The sequence below is a fragment of the Scomber scombrus genome, chromosome 22 (assembly GCF_963691925.1).
Source record: "Scomber scombrus chromosome 22, fScoSco1.1, whole genome shotgun sequence".
NCBI classification, from domain to species: domain Eukaryota; kingdom Metazoa; phylum Chordata; class Actinopteri; order Scombriformes; family Scombridae; genus Scomber; species Scomber scombrus.
The window spans coordinates 13,273,232-13,294,520 of NC_084991.1; the positions used below are offsets into that span (position 1 = coordinate 13,273,232).

General features: G+C 38.1%; 1 protein-coding gene across 2 annotated transcripts in view; it reads left to right on the plus strand.

Moving 5' to 3' along the window:
• sfmbt2 (Scm like with four mbt domains 2) overlaps positions 1-13,552 on the plus strand; it is a 60,714-nt gene extending 47,162 nt beyond the window's left edge. For both annotated transcript variants that reach the window (XM_062443306.1, XM_062443308.1), the window contains 9 exons: positions 18-60; positions 1,786-1,853; positions 5,623-5,762; positions 6,258-6,367; positions 7,877-8,052; positions 8,212-8,381; positions 9,880-10,155; positions 10,538-10,660; positions 11,653-13,552. In XM_062443306.1, coding sequence (XP_062299290.1) covers positions 18-60; positions 1,786-1,853; positions 5,623-5,762; positions 6,258-6,367; positions 7,877-8,052; positions 8,212-8,381; positions 9,880-10,155; positions 10,538-10,660; positions 11,653-11,793 — 1,247 coding nt within the window. In that variant the 3' untranslated portion in view covers positions 11,794-13,552. The remainder of the gene's footprint in view (positions 1-17; positions 61-1,785; positions 1,854-5,622; positions 5,763-6,257; positions 6,368-7,876; positions 8,053-8,211; positions 8,382-9,879; positions 10,156-10,537; positions 10,661-11,652) is intronic.
• The last annotated feature ends 7,737 nt before the right edge of the window (positions 13,553-21,289 follow it).

The window sequence follows — 21,289 nt, forward strand, 5'->3', positions numbered from 1 at the left end:
CAAACTTCTTCCCACAGGCCAGAAGCAGAAGAAGATAGCAGTGGTCCAACCAGAGAAACAGTAAGAAAGACAAATATTTATCTATTAAGACTATTAAGTTATTTTTTTTAGGTATTAAATGCAGATATAAAAAAAATATATTAGCAGTCGCTGTCATCAGGAGAGATTAAAGAAAAAGTCTGAATAAATGAGAGAAGAAATATAATGAATGCAGATGTTTCCCGAATTATGTGAAACATGTGTTGTTGCTTTCACGGTCGCAAGTTTAAGGCTGGAACTAATAATTATATTGATTATTATTTAATCTGGGATTTATTTTCTAGATTAATCGATTAGTTGATGTTGCAAAAAATGTCAGAAAGAGGTCAAGTGTCAAATATCTTGTATTGTTTTATGTGAACTAATAGCTCATACGCAGGCTTAAAGCACACAGCGACTTGTCTCTTTCTCTTCTGCTCTTCTTTAACCACCAATAAACTCCCTAGAAACTAGAAAATGTGGATTTAACTAACAAAACACTAACAAACCAAGGATGGTATGTGCTCGAATCACTACAGATAAAGATGTTGCACAGGCTTAACACACAAATGATAAGAATACATGAAGTTACATTCAGTATCCATGTTTGCTTGTTAATACACTTCCTATAAAACTTCTTCTCTAAAAGCCATTAAGTTCAAAGTGAGTGTAACGTTTGGGATTTACCAGTCAATAAATGCCAATAATGTCTCCAAATTGTATGAATTTTTTTATTAACTTGCCCCAAAAACTCCCCATTTTATCCCCAGAATGGGAGAAATTAATGATTTACATGTTGCACCAAAGATTCAGTTTAAAGATAAATGTAATATTGTAAATTGATCATCATCCAGTGAGGATCTAGCACTAAAACCAAATTATACCTGATGATCTTTACTGTTTTTTGGAATAAAGTAGAGTATATATAGACATCATTTAGAGCTCTAATTAATCTCTGGTGCATTTTTTGGATGCTAATAAGTATTGTCTGTGCTCTTCTCTTCTTTTATGCACTCAGATAAACTATCTTAAAAAAAGAGACTGTCAAGTGTGTTAAATGGAAAATGAAACTGGCCACATGTCTGTAAACAGATATATCTGTGTAACCTAACCACACCCGTCATCTATTTCACTTCAGCACAGTCACAAAAACAGTCTCATTTAACCACTCTTTATTCTTTTTTTTTGTATCTTTCTACCTGTGAGCCCCCCAAAAACAAAAACAAAAAATGTTTCTTCAGAAAACCCCTCGAGGCTTTTTCTCCCTCTCCGCCATTAATTGAAACAGTGGCTTTTTTTAGGAGCAGAAATTGCTTTCCCGGAGCGCTGATTGATTTTGTTGACAAATGACATGTTACACTGTCGTCGGCTGGCAAACGCAGCCCCGGGAGTATGAGGTGGGGGTGGGGGGGTGGGTAGTTGGTCGGAGAGCAGGAGAAATATGAGGTCTTCAGCAGCACTTTGTCAGCTCTCTCATCTAACCACTAATTCCATTTCTCACCTTCGGGGGAATACTTTCATCAATACCCCCCCCCGGTTCCTCTACCACCATCACCATCACTTTACCCCCCCCCTGCGTCACCTGCTTTCCAAACCGGAAACTGTAGTAGCCGTTTTGTTGATTGATCAGTCCAGTGAGGGATCATTTAGTTGCTCTGTTGTTTCCTGTCTGATTAGATCAAGCCGGATAATTTTTATTGATTAGTTTGACCGGATTGATTGCCTTTCTCCTCCTCCCTCCGCCCCCCTTCCCCCCCTCCCCTGCAGGTTGGCTCCCGCCCAGCCGCTCGAGACGACTCCCGTCAACCACTGCCAGCCCGTTGCCATGGATCCAGGTAATCAAAAGCCATGTTACACATGATTTATCTCCAGTAATTAATGCTAATGAGGAGGTATGATGGGAGTACACAGTGGGGGGGGCTCTTCAGATTCTCCGGCACTCGTACAGTACAGTTTATGATTTCTAAGTGTCTCATCATCTTCATAAGCTGCTTTCAGACATTTAACAGGCTCCATTTATCTGTTTTTTTGTTGGGTGTCACTTAGGTAAATGTTTGTTACGGCTTTATTCAGACATTTACAGAAAGATACATAATACTTCTGTGATATTTGGCATCTGGTGTGAACAAGTGAAAGCAGCCACTGATGTTAAGGTGGATGTTAAGTGTTTCTGTTGCGTAACTGATGATGGATTTTTTTTAAACTTTCAAGAGGGACACTCGCCCCCCTCTTCTCACGGCTAATCCTCCACAAATTCTCATCAGTTTCATCATTTATTAGAGTGTGTGAGTGTATTTTAATGCCTGTTATATAAAGTCAGTAGATGTTAAGGTAGGACTCTGTATGTAAAACATTTTCTAGTTGAATGAAAGTAGAAAAAGTAGAAAAAAGAGTTTTATTGTAATTTAAAAGGGGTTTTGAATGCTTTTGGACTATTTTACCCCATGCTGATAAGGGAAAAACATGAATAATCACCTCAAACATGTAAAATTGTCTCATTTCACAGTGTTTACTGGTTCACTAAAGTGTTTGTGTGTGTGTGTGTGTGTGTGTGTGTGCATAAGAGTTGCAAAATGATCTTAAAATGTGTCTTTATCTCTTGTTTGTGGGTATTAAACCCGATGATGCTGTTAATCTTGACATTTAATCCAAACTTGTGCCGCGTTCGTTGTGTTGAGTTAGTTGCTCGATACGATAAAGATTACCGTTGCAACTTTTTGCATAAAAGTAAACCAGGAGTTTATTCAGGCATGAGGGTGACATATAAAATTGGCAGCATGTTCATGTAATGAGGTGCATGTCTCAAAGCCATTTTTTCCGGAGCCCAACCCAAAGAAGAAAAAAAAAACACACAGTTGTTTACACATTTATCTCCCTCGAGGAGGAGAAGCCAGACTGAAGCCAGAGGATTGTTGTGAATGTCTGGTTTGATAAAAAAGATTATTGAAGAATACAAAGAGCAGCTGAAACAAGATGCAACTTGTGGCCAACGTTTGCACTATGGCCCATTGAGTCTCATTTCCTCCTCAGTGAGGGTTTGGTATTGCAGGAGTAATTTATTTATTGTATATGTGTGCGTGTTGTGTATCGCTTAAAAAGAAGAGCTCATTTATCATGAATGCATTAGAAAGATGAGAGGTTTTGTAGCTGCAGTGGAGTCGAGTTTTGGTCTGTGTTTTGGTTTTCATCTTTTTAGGCAAGAAAAATACGCCCAGAGACATCAACACGGAGCACGAAAGACGACATCCTGCTTTTTAAATTCATGTTGAAGGATTTTAATATCAATCTCTCAGTAAAGGAAACTTTCATTGTTCTACAACCCAGCTCTTATTTTTGTATTTTTATCATAACAAGTTAACTGTTTTTCCCAAAAACACAGCTCTACAACCTTTTACATATGAAGGATCTAAACTGTTCATTTGGAGTGATTATATTTATCTTATTTACAGCTGAAAATGAATATGAACACTTGACATTTACACCTGTGGGAAATATTTCTCTGCAGTTTTATAAATATTGCAGAGATTTCAAAGGTTGTTATTTGTTTTCATCTCCTCAAATGTGTCTGAAATAACTACGTATACCTGGGCTTTTGTCTGAATCCATATGGTCTGTCTTCCCAGTACAGTGAGATGTGAAGCTGTGGCAGCCAGTGGTGCCGCATACTGGGAATTTAATAAGTGTGAAATATTATAACAGATGGGATTAAAGCCAAAAATGTAGAGGACAAGGCCCAAATGAATACTTAAGGTTTTATTTGAAGCATAATTAGAAGGATGGCGGATGCTTTTTGGCAGCCAAATTAACACTGGGAGAAAAATCAATAACTGATCAGTGACCTCAGAACTCAGGATATGGTTACACATTTTTACCAAACAACCACATCCTCCCCGAATTGCCACTAAGATGTTTTGTTAGGGGTGAATCTGCATGTAAACAACATGCAAAAGAGAGCGGGGGGGGGGGGGGGGGGGGGGGGGTGTTGGAGGGGGGACGGCTAAGCGTAGTTTCCATGAAACCCTTGCCCTCTTTCCCAAGTTCCCCGTTTTAAAAAACCACCCACTCGCTCATGCATATTCATCACCTCACCTAATTACCATTCACCCCTGCCGGTGTGGTTCCAGGTGCTGGTGGTAGTCAGGGGCTGCAGGAAGGGTGGAGTGCAGCATGCTGCATCGCTCTGTAGACCCCTAATTCATGTTAGAGAGGTGGGAGGGGGAACAGGACGTAGTCGTAGCCCAGTCTGACTCTGCATTCACCTTCAGGGTAAAATGTTTAAAGTTACAGATTTATAATATTATTAACAATGGAAATAAGTATATGTACATAAGACATACAAATGATAATACTAGAAAAACCAAACTATGAAACATACAGCTTTTTTAGGCTGTAAAATTCGGAAAGGTTAGGCATTAAAATACAGTTTTATGTAAAATCAAGTCGAGTTAAAACAGAATATCATACAATAAATATGCTGTTTGATAAAAGAAACAAATTCTAACCTAAGTTTTCATGAGTTTTCACCCACATGTCATGGCCTTCTTTTAAGCATGACTGAAAATACAAATGGAAAAAATTTCAATGGAAACATCTCCATCAAAAGTGAAGTCAAACACCATTCACTGATGAAGGCCACGAGATGTTGTGTAATCAAAAGGCTAATTTTTCAGAAAACTACAATTTCAAAGGTCAATAACAAACCTTCAATAAACTAATCAAACTGCATCATAGCAGCATATTGATAGACGACAACACTGTATTATATTATATCTGCAGAAAGTTGCATCGAGGCTCCAACTGAACACACCTGCTCACATTTACATCTGCTCCCAAATCAAATGCTTTACGAATAAACTGCATGAAAATCAGAAAAATTAGGATACTGATGAAATCACTGCATCAGAAGTATTTACATGAACACATATTTGAAAGCAGTTATCTCAGTAAAAAGTGTCACACCACAAAAAAGGAACAAATGATGGTAGTTTGAATATGAGTTCTCAGCTGCTCCGTTGATGTTTTTGGGTATATTTTAACCCGTGTCCATTGTTTTTCTGTGTTTTGTTGTGGACGACATCCTGCACCGATCACTGATATCTGGAGACCAGAAGGTGTTTTTTTTTTAACTTTTCTAAATAATCTGTTGTTTCTGGTATTTATTTATCCAATCATGTTACACCATTTTTTATTATTGCAAGCAGATGTGATGCTTGTGTTGTGGGATCGCCTGCAGCAGCTCAGAACTTACACATTCAAGCAGAGACGCACATAAGAGCTGAGACTAAATAAATAAATCTTCAATAACAAGTAAAAAATTGAAGTTTTGTTAGTTTTATTTTTCAGATCATTGACCCTGAAGCTCTCAGTCCACGTTTATGTGTGCTTTAGTCGAGATGACTCAGTGCAGTGATGATTAATTCTCCGGCAGGCGTTCAAGATATATTTGTTTTTGTTGGTAACGCCAAAGGCAAAAAAAAAAAGCCCCCAAAAAAACTCCCTTACAAGATATTTCCATCTGATTTTATTGGTTCAACCTTTAATTTCATCATCATACATATTTCTGTGTTGGTTAACATTAACTGCATTTGACCTCTCCTCCATCAGGCACAGCTAATGGAAGATACTGCTGCTCCAAGATTTACGTCAACCATCGCTGTTTCTCAGGACCCTACCTCAACAAGGGGCGCATCGCGGAGCTGCCGCAGGCCGTCGGACCTGGAAAATGCACGCTGGTCCTCAAAGAGGTGGGCTGATGTCAAAGGCAGTGGTGGTGGTGGTGGGGGGTGAGGGTGGGGGGGTAGAGACGGAGAGTAGCGCGGGGTTTAATCAAAGAGTTACACACTTTCAAAGGGAGAGGAGGGTCGACAGAGATTGAAAGAGGGGAGGAAGTGAAAGACGGAGGGCGAGACAGCGATGTCTTGTTAACCACCTGCAGTTTCCCAGCAGTGCCTTCATTTCAATGTGAGGACCTGTCAGTCAAGTGTGTTTACACATACACACCGTCGCTGCCGCTCAGAAAAACAGCCTCTTAATTTCTCCAGAGACCGTGTTTGTGTGTGTTTGTGTGTGTTCGTACATGCGATGTGTGTTTTTGCAGGAGATGAGTGTGATCTGCGTTTGTCCTTTTCACTCTAATTCAAATCTTTTCTTTAGTTTTTATGCAGTTACTGTGTTTGCTGTGGTGAATTTTTAGGTGTATTTTTTTTTTTTGTAATCTCGAACGTTGCTTTCGCCTCCAGCTCCTGAGCATGCTGATAAACGCCGCCTACAAGCCTGGACGAGTCCTGAAGGAGCTGCAGGAGCTGGAGGATCAGAGCTGGGACTGCCAAGAGGAGACCCTCAAAGCCAAGTGAGGAGAGCAAAAATACCAAAAAACGTGCAGCAAAACAGATTCTTCCCCCATTTTCTGGTTTCTGAGGCACATTTCTATAATTATTAAAGCCGTAAATCTAATCCTCTAGTGGCATTCATGCTGCGTTATATTCTAAATCTTAATAAATCATCACATCTGTCCCACAGTTATAAATCAGTATCAGGCCTGCTGTTTTTTTCCCCTCCTCCCTCTGTCCCCTATGAGTCCATCTTGCTCTCTTCCATGTTATTTTTTTGGGTTGCTGCAGTGGTTTATGTGAGGTCTGCATTTTCTCCGGCTGCTGGCTGCACAGAGCCAAATTATTCCACAGCTTCAGGCTGCACACTCAGTGTTTTCTAATCAAAAACTGCCCCATTTTTTCTGGCTGAAACGAGAAAGAATCGTCCACTCGTATCGTCACCCTGCGAGTTACCTGCAGCGGCCGACGGAGCACAGCGATCACATTCACGCAGAGATGTTTGGACAATTTGAAAAAAATGGGGTTACTTTTAATGTTCTAGGGGTGATTATTGCCCCCAAAGAGCCTCTAGTGTTGTACAATGTGGAAAGTAAAAAAATTTCCGTCATTATCACCGTGATGTGATCCAGGTCGAATACAGGAGATGAATCACCGTCTAGTATATTTATGGTGGAAATGTGACTAGATTTAACCATTTTAATCAGTATTTGTAGGTTTTGTCATGATGAGGAATTTAACATTGTAGCCCTGCATATCTCTGTGATGTAATAACTATGGTAAAGCGGTCTATTATCATATAAATTTATATTTTTTCTATAATTAATAATTCCTTCAATGTTTCCTGGAAAGAAACTTTGTAATTTCGTACTCATTACAAGGACTGTTTGTTTTTCTGCACGTTTTGAAGAGTTTATAAGCTGTTGTTGGTGTTGATTTAAACCCAATTAAATATTTATTCATCACTCATTTATTATTAAAAACTTCATATATGTTGAATTTCATGCTGCTTAATGACTGAAAAGACTATTAAATAAGTCTTTATTTTACACATAAATAGCATCAAGATAAACAGTTCTTCTAGGAGAATTTATTAGGAATGTACGGACCCTTAAAAAACTAAATGTAATGCCTTTTATTAAACAGCATCAGCATTTTATTAGATTTTTGGTTTTGCTGCTTTGTCATTAAACAGATCTATCTGAGGAATTACTATACTGTGTCTGTAAAACACACATTTTTCCCTTTGAGCCTCAGAAGGTTCTGCTTCACCTTTCCTAACCTTCGCTATTAGAGAGTCAAATGTGCAGATTTGACTCCTGCGTCACACTCGAGTCGCCATCATGAACCACACGACCTCACTAACCAGCCCTCTGTCACATCATTACCGCGCAGGCAATCATCGTTCATAGTCCAGTGCTCTGATGGATTACAGATCCATTGTTCTCATAAATACAAGTATAATCACTGTGTGACAATGTCACGCTATCCCCTCCCTGCTCCCTCTCTCTTCTTCCCCTCCTTTTTAGATATAAAGGGAAAACCTATCGCTCCACCATCCGGATCGTCCGCCTCGCAGACCAGATCCCTGACTTCTGCCGTAAGGTGTGCGTAAAGCTGCAGTGCTGCCCGAACCTCTTTAGCCCCGTCCTCGTTACCGACAAGTGCCCGGAGAACTGCTCCGTACAGACCAAAACCAAATACAGTGAGTCCTGTAATTACACGCATCACTTCCTCTGGCCGCAGTTATGAAGAAGAGCTACAAATCAAAGCATGTGACGCGGCAGAGTGTATAATTGCCTCTGATGAGTGGCCAAGTTTTGTTTTGGGTGCATTGTTTTCAACATCTGCTGTGCGTCTGCAGCCTATTACTATGGGAAGAAGAGGAAGCTGTCCAAGCCAATGGGAGGAGAGGAGGCTGCGGAGGGAGAGCTGGCCAAGCCGACGCGCCGCAGGAAGAAGAGGAAAGCTATCTTTGTGCAGAAGAAAAGGCGCTCGTCAGCTGTGGACTACACTCCTGCTGGCTCACCGCAGGTTAGATAACGCTTCGGCTCTTCACTTCCCTTCTTTTTTTTTTTTTTGTGTCCCTTATACGGTGACAGTGGGAGTCCCAGCGCCGCCGCTGATCACGCAACAGGCGGATAATGAGCGTACGGTCATAATCAAGTGCATAAATAACAACAAATTTGACCCTTAATATGACAAAGACAGGAAGAAAAAGGAGCTTCAAAGGCAGGAAATGTAGCTCAGCGTTGCTTTTATGTTTATTCACTCATAATCTACATACTGATCAGACCAGTTGAAGGCTCTCAACTCTGAATATCTGAGTAGGTTCTATGTGTTATTGAGTGAAAAAAGAGAAAAGAGAAAGAATTAGAGCTTAATAAATGATGAATAAATGTTTTGGGCTTTTAAAAAAATTAGCTGGCGGAGGTGAACAAAACAGACGATAGCTGACAGATCAGAGAAAGTGGACAAGATGCGAGTTTTAAAGCATTAAATCGAGTATCACATCAGTTTATTGAAAGCAAATCCTTATGAAAATCAAAGTTGAATCTGTTTTCGTAAATAAAAGATTAAAAATAAAGTAGTGTTTAAGAACTAAAATGAGGTCTGCTGGATAAATGACATATTTGCTATTATCCAGATGTTTAAAGTTTTTATAATTATAATAATATTTATATTTTTCAGATTATTTTTTATGTATGTGGATGAATTGTCTCTCCAGGGACAAATAAAATATAGTTTCTCTTTACTAGAAGAGATAGAGCAGAGATAAAAGAGCTTAGCGCATCTGGATATGAACCAACTTGGAACCAGAGCCAAATGTAACCGGCTAGTGAAACCCAATCTAATCTAAAATCTGACCACTAACAGATCTTTGCTCTCTCTGGAAACTGGAAACTAACGTCACTTTCTAGCAACCTCTTCCTCCTCTACATTGGCTCAGCTCACATGTCTCCTCCTGTGAGACATTTGGGGACAGTTACAGGAGAGGGGGAAAAAAGAGCTGTAATGTGGTTTAACCATCATTTAAGTTATTTATGTGATTCAAACTGTTCATTAACTTTTCACTTAATCTGGCTTTTAGTTTAACTTCATTTATTTACTCATCTGTGTTTTATTTTATGTTTTAGCCTGTTTTACTTCACATTACATCTCCTCTTATCTTTGTTTTCCTTTTAATACCCCACCTCACATTTCTGGTTTTATCCACTTTATTTCATTAAAGTCTGATTGATTGATTGATTGATTGATTGATTGATTGATTGATTGATTGATTGATTAAAGAAACACTTGATTAAACATTTTTATGGCCCATTTGAGCTAAATTAATCTATATTTATCTTGTTTGCATGATATTTTGCGGCTCTGAATCTTGCCAGAGTGAAGAAATGATTACTTTAAACACCAGGAAGAGTTTTAATAATAATAAATCCATCTATGGTGAGATTAAAAGCGATTGCGGGAATAACAAACAAGTGAGGTGAGCCACCAACAGATTGACTCTCAGCTTCTCTTCTTCCCTCAGGACAGCGACGAGGGAGAGGAGGATGAAGAGATGGCGCTGCAGTCGGGCAGTGAAGGCACCAGCTCAGAGCCGCGTGAGGATCACACCGACGCCTCCTCGGTGGAGGTGACCAGCAGCCGTCCTCGCCGAGCCGCGACGCTCCGCAGAGCCGCCAGCGCAGGCAACGCCACGGGCAGCCAGGAGGCTCCCGAGGGCCGCAGGAGGTCGACTCGCTCGCTGTCCACTTACAACCAGAACAACAACAAGTACCAGCCGCCCAAAGGACAAGACATGCAGGTGAGACTTCTTAACGAGAATGAGTATATTATAGCTAACGTACAGTCTGACTGTTTTCTCTGATGTATTTAAAGATGTTGTTCCCTGAAAAACTGTATTTGGACCATAATGGGACATATTTAAGTGTTTTAGTGTCTCTTTATGACAGAGTGAAGTAGGTTTCATAGACGCTCACATGTGGATAAGACTGTCTGAGTCTGGTAACGTACGACTGAACTGTAAATCAGTTCCTACACCAGAATAACTTAACGAGAATGAGTATATTATAGCTACCGTACAGTCTGAATCAGCTAAGTGATGTATGCAGAAGCTGGCTCTAATTATCAACATGTGTACTGAGTTATTATTTGATAACTTAGTGGGTGTTTTGTGTGGTTGTTAGATGGAGGAAGAGGAGGGTCAGCTGGTTCTGGACAGAAACCCTCTGGAGTGGAGCGTCGATGAAGTCGTCCAGTTTATCAACTCTACTGACTGTGCGTCTCTGGCCAACATCTTCCAGGAGCAGGTAAACTAACACTAACCTCAGTGCTTTACTGTCTTTTTTTTTCCCAAAAGGAGCAAGTTGTGTCCATATTTATATTTTTAACTACGTCATCTTTACTCTGCACCTTGTTGTTTTTAATACTCTTCAGCCATTTCATTCTTTCCAACCTTGAGCTAATATTTGTCTTGTAGTACAGCTCAGATATAATGCAGCTGTTTGATCAGATATTTATTCAGTGTGTGTTGCAACAGTTTGATTAAACATTTTACTCGCCCTGAGAGATTAGAGATTATTATTTTTCAAAATGATAAAATAGGCCAACTTTGATTATTAAACATCTGGTTAAAAGTTTAATTTAAAAAAATACCTTTTCAGCAAGACACATTTCCAATCTTTTATTTGATTATTTCTTTTAATTTTCTTTATATGACCAGGAGTTTTTCTAAACTGTTGGATGACATAATATTTGTCTAAAAATGTGTTTAAACCAAACTGAGTCTTTCAAAGTGGTCAAAATGATAAATAATGAAAGTAAACAAGCCCTCAGTGTGCAAATGAATATGAGTTGTTGGCCAGTTTCAGAGATTAGAGATTATTATCGTCAGTATTTATTGTTCAAAACGATAAAAAATTGTCCTCTTTGATTATTAAACATCTTAAAAATGTAATTTAAAAAATACCTTTGCAGCAAGACATGTTTCCAGTCATTTATTTGTTAATTTCTATGATTAAAAAAAAGAATATATGGCTCATTTTTGGTTCTCTCTCTCCTTGCTTTATATGACCAGGAGCATTTCTAAAATTGTCTTTGCAACAATAGCAACTGGTTGGATGACGTAAAATGTGTCTAAAAATCCTTTAAAACCAAATTGAGTCTTTCAGTAGTCAAAATGATGAATAATGAAAGTAACAAGCGATCAGTGTGTGAATAAATATGAGTTGTTGGCCCAGTTTCATCCATAATATATTAATAAAAAAGCTTTGATGTGTTTTTTTTCTCTCTTCCTGTGCAGGACATTGACGGTCAGGCGCTGCTGCTGCTCACTCTGCCCACAGTGCAGGAGTGTATGGACCTGAAGCTCGGCCCTGCCATCAAACTGTGCCACCAGATAGAGCGAGTCAAGGTTGCCTTTTACAGACAGTACGCTAACTGACGGAGGAGCAGCGACGGGAAGTCACCCACTGAACGCCCAGTCAGTCGAAAGAAATGTTGTGGTCATGAACGACTGGGAAATGTTGGATTAACGGCCTCCTGATGGAAACTTTTGGACTACTTTCGTGGAATTTTGGGGATTTCCAAATCCAAGGAAGAAGGAATATTTCCTTGGAGCGGTTTCATTTGAGAAGCACAAACTAAGTGACACAGGATTGAATAATGGAGAATGTTTCCCCCGTGAGGATTTGAAGGATTCATATCTTGGATATATATATATAAAAATTAAAAAAAACACCCCGCTGTCGGCTCCGGCAGAACAAAAACACATCGGAGTCGATCCATGTGGCTTTACTGATCTGTGAAGATGTTATTTTTGAGAAGCTGAGGATTCGTTTCTGAAGACAATTTTTGTTTTGTTCTTACTTTTCAATTTCATTTTGTTTGCGATAGAGGAGCACTATAGCGTTTAATTTAAAGATTATTATTGACTAGAAATGCTTTAAAGGGGACCTATTATGCTTTTCCTTATTTTCAGTCATAAATAGAAAATGTTACAATGTTGGATCCATGTTAAATGGGGCCAAAGGGTCAAATAATGAGGTAGACTTATGTAGAAGTAAAAACTGCTCCGCTCGGTTTCCAATGTTTTTTTTTCTACTTTTAAGCCCGAGCTGATGTCATCTGGTGACAGATTTCTTCACATGCTCATCCGCTCCTCTCTGCTGACATTATGACATTTTCCCTTTGTTTTCGGGAGTAGTCACATTAAGCCATGACACAGCACAGCAAAGAAAAATAAGTTTACTTGCTAGAAGTGTGCTGGTTGTCTGCAGCTCTTCATCAAACATCATCATCACTGTGTCTGCTTGCACTATTCCTCTCTACATTATTTCTAACTGATTCGCTCAACAAATAGCTACAATTTTCTCCTTATGTTGTTGTTTATACCTGTTTTTACCGCTGCTAACGAAGCTCAGCTAATTTAGGGAGGAACACATTTCACTTTCTATAAAAACAACAATAATATCCTTCTGTTATTTAGTAGTTTAATATGAAGCAGTAAAGCAGGAAATGTTGAGTTTGCATCAGTGGTAACTTAATACGACTCTGATATGGCAAGCTTCCTGAAACAGAACAGAGGAGCTGAAACTGCCTGTTAAGAAGCTTAATTGAGGGGCTGCATAAAGGGCCAGTATAAGATAAATAAGGAGTTTTTATTAAACTGTGAATCTTGCAAAGCTACTCTAGTGGAGTCCCAGAATAAAAATATAAAGCTGGAAATGAGCATAATAGGTCCCCTTTGAGAATTTTCCCCTTTTTGTGTAACATAATTGGTTTAAAAAAAAAATCTAATGGAGAAAAAACCTATTTAATAAGCCAAGAAATAATATATTTGGAATATTTATTGTTATCCTTATTTATGAGGAGTTATTATTATCTATTTGGATGTAGAGAAAAGAATCAAACAAATCTATCTTAATATAATACATGAACTCCTTTTCCACTGAAACAAACCTTAAAAGTTATTTCACAACCAGAAACAAACCAGGATCTGCATTAGTTTAGATTTTATACTTTAGTTTATGTTTGTAGGGGATAAAAATAACACCTTTATAAAATAATCCAAACCCAGTTTTTATCTCTTCTCATTGTTACAATCACATGAAAACAATCATGTAAGCTATTCTGTGTCCATCTATGCAAATGTGTTGCAGATATTTTTGATAAGTAAGAAAATAAATTTCTATTGATTTTTATCTTCTTGTTTTTACATTTTTCTTCCACAGGTTTTCTTCTTACTGCTACCACGACTTCCGGCGTGATGTATTTTACTTGCAAATCTGTACTTCAGTCAGCTTAATATCGTGGGAAAGATTATTTATACGAGTATGGAGAATATGTACAGCATTGATGTTTGGAGTCTAGGCTCAGAAACGCAAAGCTCAGCACAGCAGGGAGGGATGATAATAGCTTCCCTCTGCGGGAGCTTAGACTCAGAGGCTACAGGTGGAAGCTCGGGTGGAGGAGGAGCTTTTGTAATAATATGTGAATGAACAGCAGGAGTAAGAGGTGACGGCCTGGTTTTTAGTTGGTACGATACAGGTACAGTAAAAAGAGTATGTAACTGCCTGAACTACCTCACAGGCTTTCTTTGTCTTCAACAACAGATACAAAAAGATACTCTCACTGAAGCAGAAGTCCCTCAGACAATCTCCCATTTTATATGTTTATATGTAATTTCAATGAGCAACCAACACCAACAATGATTTATGATGAATTTGAATGAGTGTGTATGGAGCGCCTTGTTATTAGCAGTGATAGTTAAGTTATAGTTTATAACATGACAAAATCAAACGTTGGCTCAAAACATCTCAAGGCTACAAAAAAATCCTTGAGTTCAGAGAGACTTACGAGCTTTATTAGAACCGCATTTCAGTCTTCACTAGTTTGAATTTGAAGTGCATCTATGTAACTTTAAAAATATTTAAAAAAACTAAAGTTAGATTTCACAGTAATGAAAATAGAGTAACCAAAAAACCCACCTATACTTTACCTACATACTGTTTTGGCAGCACTGAGTCACCATAAAACACCAAGTAGAAGAAGTAGGAAAGCACCGACCGCAACGAGTCGAGTGAAATAAAACACACCAATTAAAAAGTGGATCTTATATTAATAACTTACTAATCAAACTCCTTTTTCCAAGGTTGAGATTTACCCTTAAGGCTCAATTTAGGAATAGATTTGCTTGCGTATAATCTGTAAAAACACATCCTGCTGTAGTAGTTTGTTTATTGCTGGATTGATAAATTAGATTATCCTGGTAAAAAGAAATCACTCAGTTTAAGTCCCATGAAGGGAAGAGCAAACATTACATGGTCACTTCATCGTATGGCCAGAAAACCAACCACTACTGCTATGTTAGAATACTACCTGGCGCTGCAGTGTGTCTATTAGTCTATAGGTATTTAATTAAACACAACTTTAATTGGGAAAATGCATCATGTGAGCTTGTTATAAGTCTATTTGACACAGGGCTGCAAAATGTGCTAATAATACAGAGCCTGCAATAGCTGATTTTGTATTTCATTGGTGCAGATTCCTTCATAAACTAATCGAACCATCACAAACTTATTGACACACCATTGAATTCAGGGTTTTGAGGGGTAGATGACAGGTTTGCAAAGCTGGTGATACAGTCTTCTTTATTATACATTTCAAATAACTCTTGCAAATTAACAGTTACAAAGACCTAACTCAGTTATTAGTCATTATTTCTTCATTAATTGTTATTTTTAACTGTTTTGCTTCCACTAAAGTTGCCAAAAAATAATGTTTATTGATTGTTTACTAATTTTTTTGCTTATTTTTTTGTTCACATAGCCACTAAATTATGCTTATTTATGGTTATAATGCAAATTTTGGTGTTTTTTTAATGCATTTAAGCATGAACTCATTTGCAATATTTTCAGTATTACTTCAGCTTCTTCATTCAAACAACCCTGCTAATAAAAGAGTCTCTTGGGTGGAGCTCTTCACATGCGAGGCCACTGCTGTTTTAGGCAGTATGAAGGGTTAACAGATGCTCCCCTCATGCATGGTGAGATATAGGAAGTCAAACTTGACTGTGGTTAACAGAACAAACACACAGTGATACAGAAAGTCACACTTAAAGAGGAACCACACTCCTTTCTGCTGCTGTGTTGAAACAACTTCACACAATTCACTTTACCTCCATTACTTAGAAGAGACATCAGAGTTATACGATCACCTTTTAAAAGTAAAATGCATCTAATTCAAATTTACTTTGAATTACGTAAGAAAAAACATATACTGTAGAGAGCACCAATATTTATGTGGTAATAAGTAATCATTATGAGGTGAAAAGTGGTATAGTATATGTAGGTCTGACTAGTGTAGAAAGTCTTCAACTGAAGTTTCTGAGCTCTAAAAAGTCCCAATAACATAATTTAACTTCAAAATAAGAACAACACAGTAATTACAGGGTGTCAAATGTTGTAAATCATGATGGTTTATAAAACAACTTTTTTTCCACGGTGATAAACAGCCTTGACGGACACAGATGTATTCCACAAGAAACACCAAACACTGCAATTACACATGAAAATAAGACGGGCTGTCTCAAAACAAAGAAAGAGCAAAATACCGTAAAGTGTGTAAACAAGAACTGTAATTTATCTTTCAGCCATGAATTAAAATATCATTTTTTTTCAGCCAGAGGGTGTCAATGTAAAATGCTCTGAAAGCTTTCTCTTATGGATGAGGAATAAAACTACTATATTTCAGTCAAAAGTTGGTCACACGTCAAGTTTATTTAACCTTTATTTGTACAGGGTTAGTTGGCTGAGCAGACGTAATCTAATTTAACAGCAACACCCTGTTAAATAAACAGCATAATGTAGGTGGCATTATACCATTATTACATTTAAACATTGGACCAATGACTCACGTGCTAGTTATTTTGGGTGTCTACTGTAATTCATTGTCAGCATCAGCAAAAGTTTCTATAGTGGCGTGTGGATTGAAAGCTCTGGAGGGAAAAAACTACTACTGAAATTGGACATTGAGGCATAATTTCCTAAATCAGTTTATGGCTTTGGATTCGCAGAGCATCAGTAGGTCTTGGTATTATTTGAAAGTTTTTGATATTAGTGTCGATTGGATATCTGAGTTTTTGGTGTTAATATAAAAACTGGAAGTAAAATTTAGAATAAAATTTTTCTCAAAAATCAAAAGAAGCCAAACGTTTCATCTGTTAAATATTGTGTTATCATAAGGAGCCATACAAGCTCTTGGTTCATATTATATACTTTCCTCTATAAATAAACATCAAATAGTCTAAAATGGGCAAAATTCTGACTAATTAATGTGATTACGACTCTTTAATGGCAGTTTTTAGTGAAGAAACCAAAGAATTACATGTCCTCAGTGTATTAACATTTCAATTGGCAGACTTTCATCAGGTCAAATCTACACAGTCAAACTGCACTGGGACCAAAATAACAAGTGTAGTAACAGTAACAGGTCCTTCAGTTTTTTTTGTCTGATTTCAAGGTAAGTTTCTCAATAATTCCCCTTAAAGTAACGGCTATGTGATTCATTCTCAGGACGTTTCTTTAGAAAGGTTATGTAACTCAGTGGTATTCACCCTGTAAGAACGCACTCAATAAATGAATTTCAGTCCTTTGTGTTTGAGTTACACATAAATAAAAAGCAAGAATATTTAAGTCACTCCTTATTTTGTATGAAGAAAAAAAAAATCCACTGAAATTTGCAATAAATTGATTGAATAAAACTCAGTAAAAAGGGTTTATGTAAAAGTCAAACAAAGGTCTCAGTTGGCCAATTATTCAGCTATGAGGGATAATACTAATACCAAGACATGAGTATTCATTCGCATAATTTACAGTTTGATTTTACCTACATGAGCCTGATTGTACTGCACATCTAATACAAAGCATCGCCTCATTTCCTCTATTAGCTTTACACCCTTGTTTCAAATTTAATTGGGTGCCAAAAAGGCCTTAGCAACTCAAACAAGTTATTTTAATCCAAATGCAGGTTCTTTGTTTGTGGCCTGATTATATGCAACTGATAGCCTCACTTTGTCTTGCTGGCCTAGTCACATTACTAAAAACCTATGGTGTTGGTTTGCATATACAATATTTTGGGAGGACAACATTGTCCATATTTTAGTGAAAAATCATCTCTTTTACTTTGTTTCATTTGAAATGGCTAAAATGCACCCCTTTTATTTACTTATTGTGATGGATTCATGCATATTCTGTTAAGACGTGGTGGACAGCTGGTCTCAGGTCTGCTGGCTTTGCGTAATTCTTCCACAAAGCAGCATCGGTGCTGCAGCAGGAGATCACACAGCTAACATTTACAGCAGAATTACAGCATCCAGTGCAGCGTCTCCGGTTATGAACGCTGGTGTGAAGTCGGTACATGACAGAACCGGACTGACACTGAGCTAAAAGCAGTAAGTGTGTCAGTTGTGTTAATGGTGATGGTACAAACTACATCAATTTCATGTACAGATGGTCTTCTTCAGATCAAAGTGAAGAATATACTTTGAATACAGGGGCAGCAGATCTCCTGCCAGAGGGAAGGATCTGGAAGCAGGTGCTGAGATTATGAGTTGAGTCTCTCTCAATGTTGCTTTCTTCACTTTCCTCTGGTCATAAAGCTGCTGGAGGGTTTAACACTCCTCCCTGCAGAGTTTGGACCCTAAGGTGATCACCCTTCACAGTTTGGCTTTATTGGTCTCTGAGAGCCTCCAGTACCAGGCCAGAAAAGTAAAGAGGAGGTTTTCTAAAAGGCAGATGTAGAAGTTGTGGATGATAAGAAAAGCCACACTGGAGCGTCATCCTCTCTAGAAGAAAACTCTGCTGCTGACACTTTCTGAAGATGTTTTGTGTGTTGTCATTAAAGATCAGCCCAGCTATCGATAGTCCTGAGATACATGCAGCTGCTAGCCTTTTACACAATCTCTCCGCTGAGAGTTATCTGTTGGACAAGGTCAGCTTTCCCCCGGAAGTCTACAAGGAGCTCCTTTGTCTTCCTCACATTTATCTGGAGGAAGTGTTCCTCGTGTCGGTGGTTTAACCTCTTGGTTCCCGTCTTTGCTGCATGTATGTAAACTGAAGTCAGAAGTTCTTTGCTAAATTTTGTAAGTTGAGGTCAGATGTTTTGGTATGTAAATTGTTTTAATATTCACGTTTAAGATTAGATACACCAAAACATCCTAAACTATGAAGGTGTTCTAAGCACCATTTTATAAGTTAAGGTGAGAAGTTCTGGAGTTAAATAATTGTTTTAATCCTAAAACATTAAAAGAATTCAATCAATAATGAAAACAGATAAAATATTCAACTATTTTTTAACCCATCGCCACTAACGGCGATGGGTGGCAGCATTTATTTGCCTTGTTTAATAAATGTTGGAAACAAAAGCCTCTATTTCCTTTATCTATCAAATTCGTGGCAATGCTAATTATCATAACTAATTATTGGAACTGATCAATTGTCTACTTGCTATAGTTTTTCTCTTGAGCTGTCATTCATTGTCTACATCAGCAAAAGAAGTACATGTATTGGCCTGTAGATTGAAAGCTTTAGGAAAAAAGATAAGCAATAGACACTGAGTCAATGTGTCTGTAGTATTATTCCATTCATAAACGGCCTGATTTTAAATATTTTAAAAGGTCTGCAGAAATGCACGTTATTAGATCTTGTTCTAGACCACTAGGCCTAATAAATGAACACAAATTCACCATTATATATACATGTACATTTATATAGGAGTGACTGCAAGTGGGAAAGTGTTAAGAAAAGATAATTAGGGTGTTGAATCTGACTTTAGTTCATCAAAAGGAAACTGAGATAGTTAACATTATCAGCAGCAACATTAAGACTCTGCACAGTACGTGAGATGACAAGAGCCATTAGAAAGGTGTTTTATTGGCAGATCATTTCCTGGTGGCAAAATAAAAGCAATTACCCCCTTATGTGGTGATGATGGCTGTTTCATGTAGCAACATAATTGGAGGTAATGCCGTCATGCGTGCAGCACACAGGACCCGATGTGCTGATTCATTTGTGCCCTTCCCCTGCGTACGCCCAGAATTCAGCAGAAATTCATAAAGGCGGTGATTCACATTCAGAGTGTATTCAGAAGAGAGATGTGTCGTGCCTCGCCAGCTCTCTGTATGGGTGCAGCTGAATTAATTTAATAGCTTTCTCTCTCTTGCACACACACACACACACACACACACACACAGAGGCGCTTCCCCAACTCTGACACTTTGTATTGAGTCACTCTGAAAAGCTGCTACCTTATACTGTTGCCTGGCAACCTCATATCAAACGTCCGCTTTGCATGATTCCCCCCCCCCCCCCCCCCCCCCCCCCCCCCCCCCCCCCCCCCGTTGTATGTGAATACAAACTAAGTCATGACAGCAGAGGTGTAAACAGACGTTTTATTCAGAGGGAAGCCCTGAATGAGCGCAGACAGGGAGTTCATGTTTCATATTCAGCTGCTGTGGTTTCAATAGTTTCAGTTAAAGGTGGCGACAGATGTAATGGTTCACCAATATTGACAGAAGATCAGATATCTTTGTCAGCCGTGTTGTCTGACTCCGGCTGATCAAAGCTCGTCTTAGTCTTTGTTGAAGGAGCGATCCATCACTGAAACACACTCGAGCAGATACTGAGGATCCATCTTTGATTCTGAACTATTTTTCTTATTCCTGTGGGAGCCATCAGCCAATCAGACAGCTTGACAGCATCTCCAAATATTTGTAATATTCAAGTTTTAGAGTGGCTCTACAAAAAAAGGCACCATTTATTGCTAAAATTAACATTTTTCAATACAGTATAATAGATAATAGAGTGCCCTATTTGAAGTCAAGTCAAGTCCAATTAATTTTATTTGTATAGTCACAAAGTCGCCTCAGGGAGCTTCACAATCAAAATACAACATCTTCTATCCTTAGATTATCCTCGATTCAAATGGGGAAAAACTTCCCTAATAATCTCCTTTAATTGGGTAAAAAACATGGAGGAAACCTCAAGAAGAGCAACAGAGAAAGGATCACTCTTCCAGGATGGACAGACGTGCAATAAATGTGTGAATAGAAAGATTAAGTTCCAGTTTGGAAAAAGAGAATAACTAAATTATAGATTATAATTGTGACCATTGACGCCAAAGAGCACCTTTATCCACTGACTCTTTTACTTTTTGTGTACTAACCAAAGACGGACTGCAAATCTTTCCTTCTTACAAGGTTATATCGCTTTGGCTAAAACTTTCTTTAAATATGATGAATTTACGCCTTTAAACTACACTTTGCACTTAAGATATCTTTCTTTTTGAACCATTAATAAATAATTATTTATTAATAGAATAAATTCATATATAGCCAATCAGACAACTTAAGCATTTAATTACTGTGGAGTAATTATATAAAAGATTGTTGATGTTAGATGAGGATGTTAGATGATAGTTATACTGTGTGATGCTTGAAGAAAAACATGCATCACTTCCTTTTGCTGCACTAAGAATTCAGGCCAGTGTACTAACGAGGCTCGCCGCAGACCAGAGTAGGTCATTCACATCCACACATACACTGGTAAAAAAAAAAACATACACACATATAAATATTATTCAGGTTTAAAATGTCAACCAGTTTCACCCCCTCAGGGCTTGCATCATGGGGGCGGAAATGACAAAAACATGCCGATAACACCTGGTGCAATATGTAGATTATACACCAGAAATAAACATTATTCCATCGCACAATGAAAGGACCAACAAATACAAAGAAAACAACACAATCACAATCATAACTACATGTAAATATAATGAAAAATAAAGCAATAAAATCATTTCACAAGTATCTCAAGTCTCGATCTTGCCAACATTAGTGTGAACAATAATAAAACACCTTCCAAGCTTTTTCTCCAGAG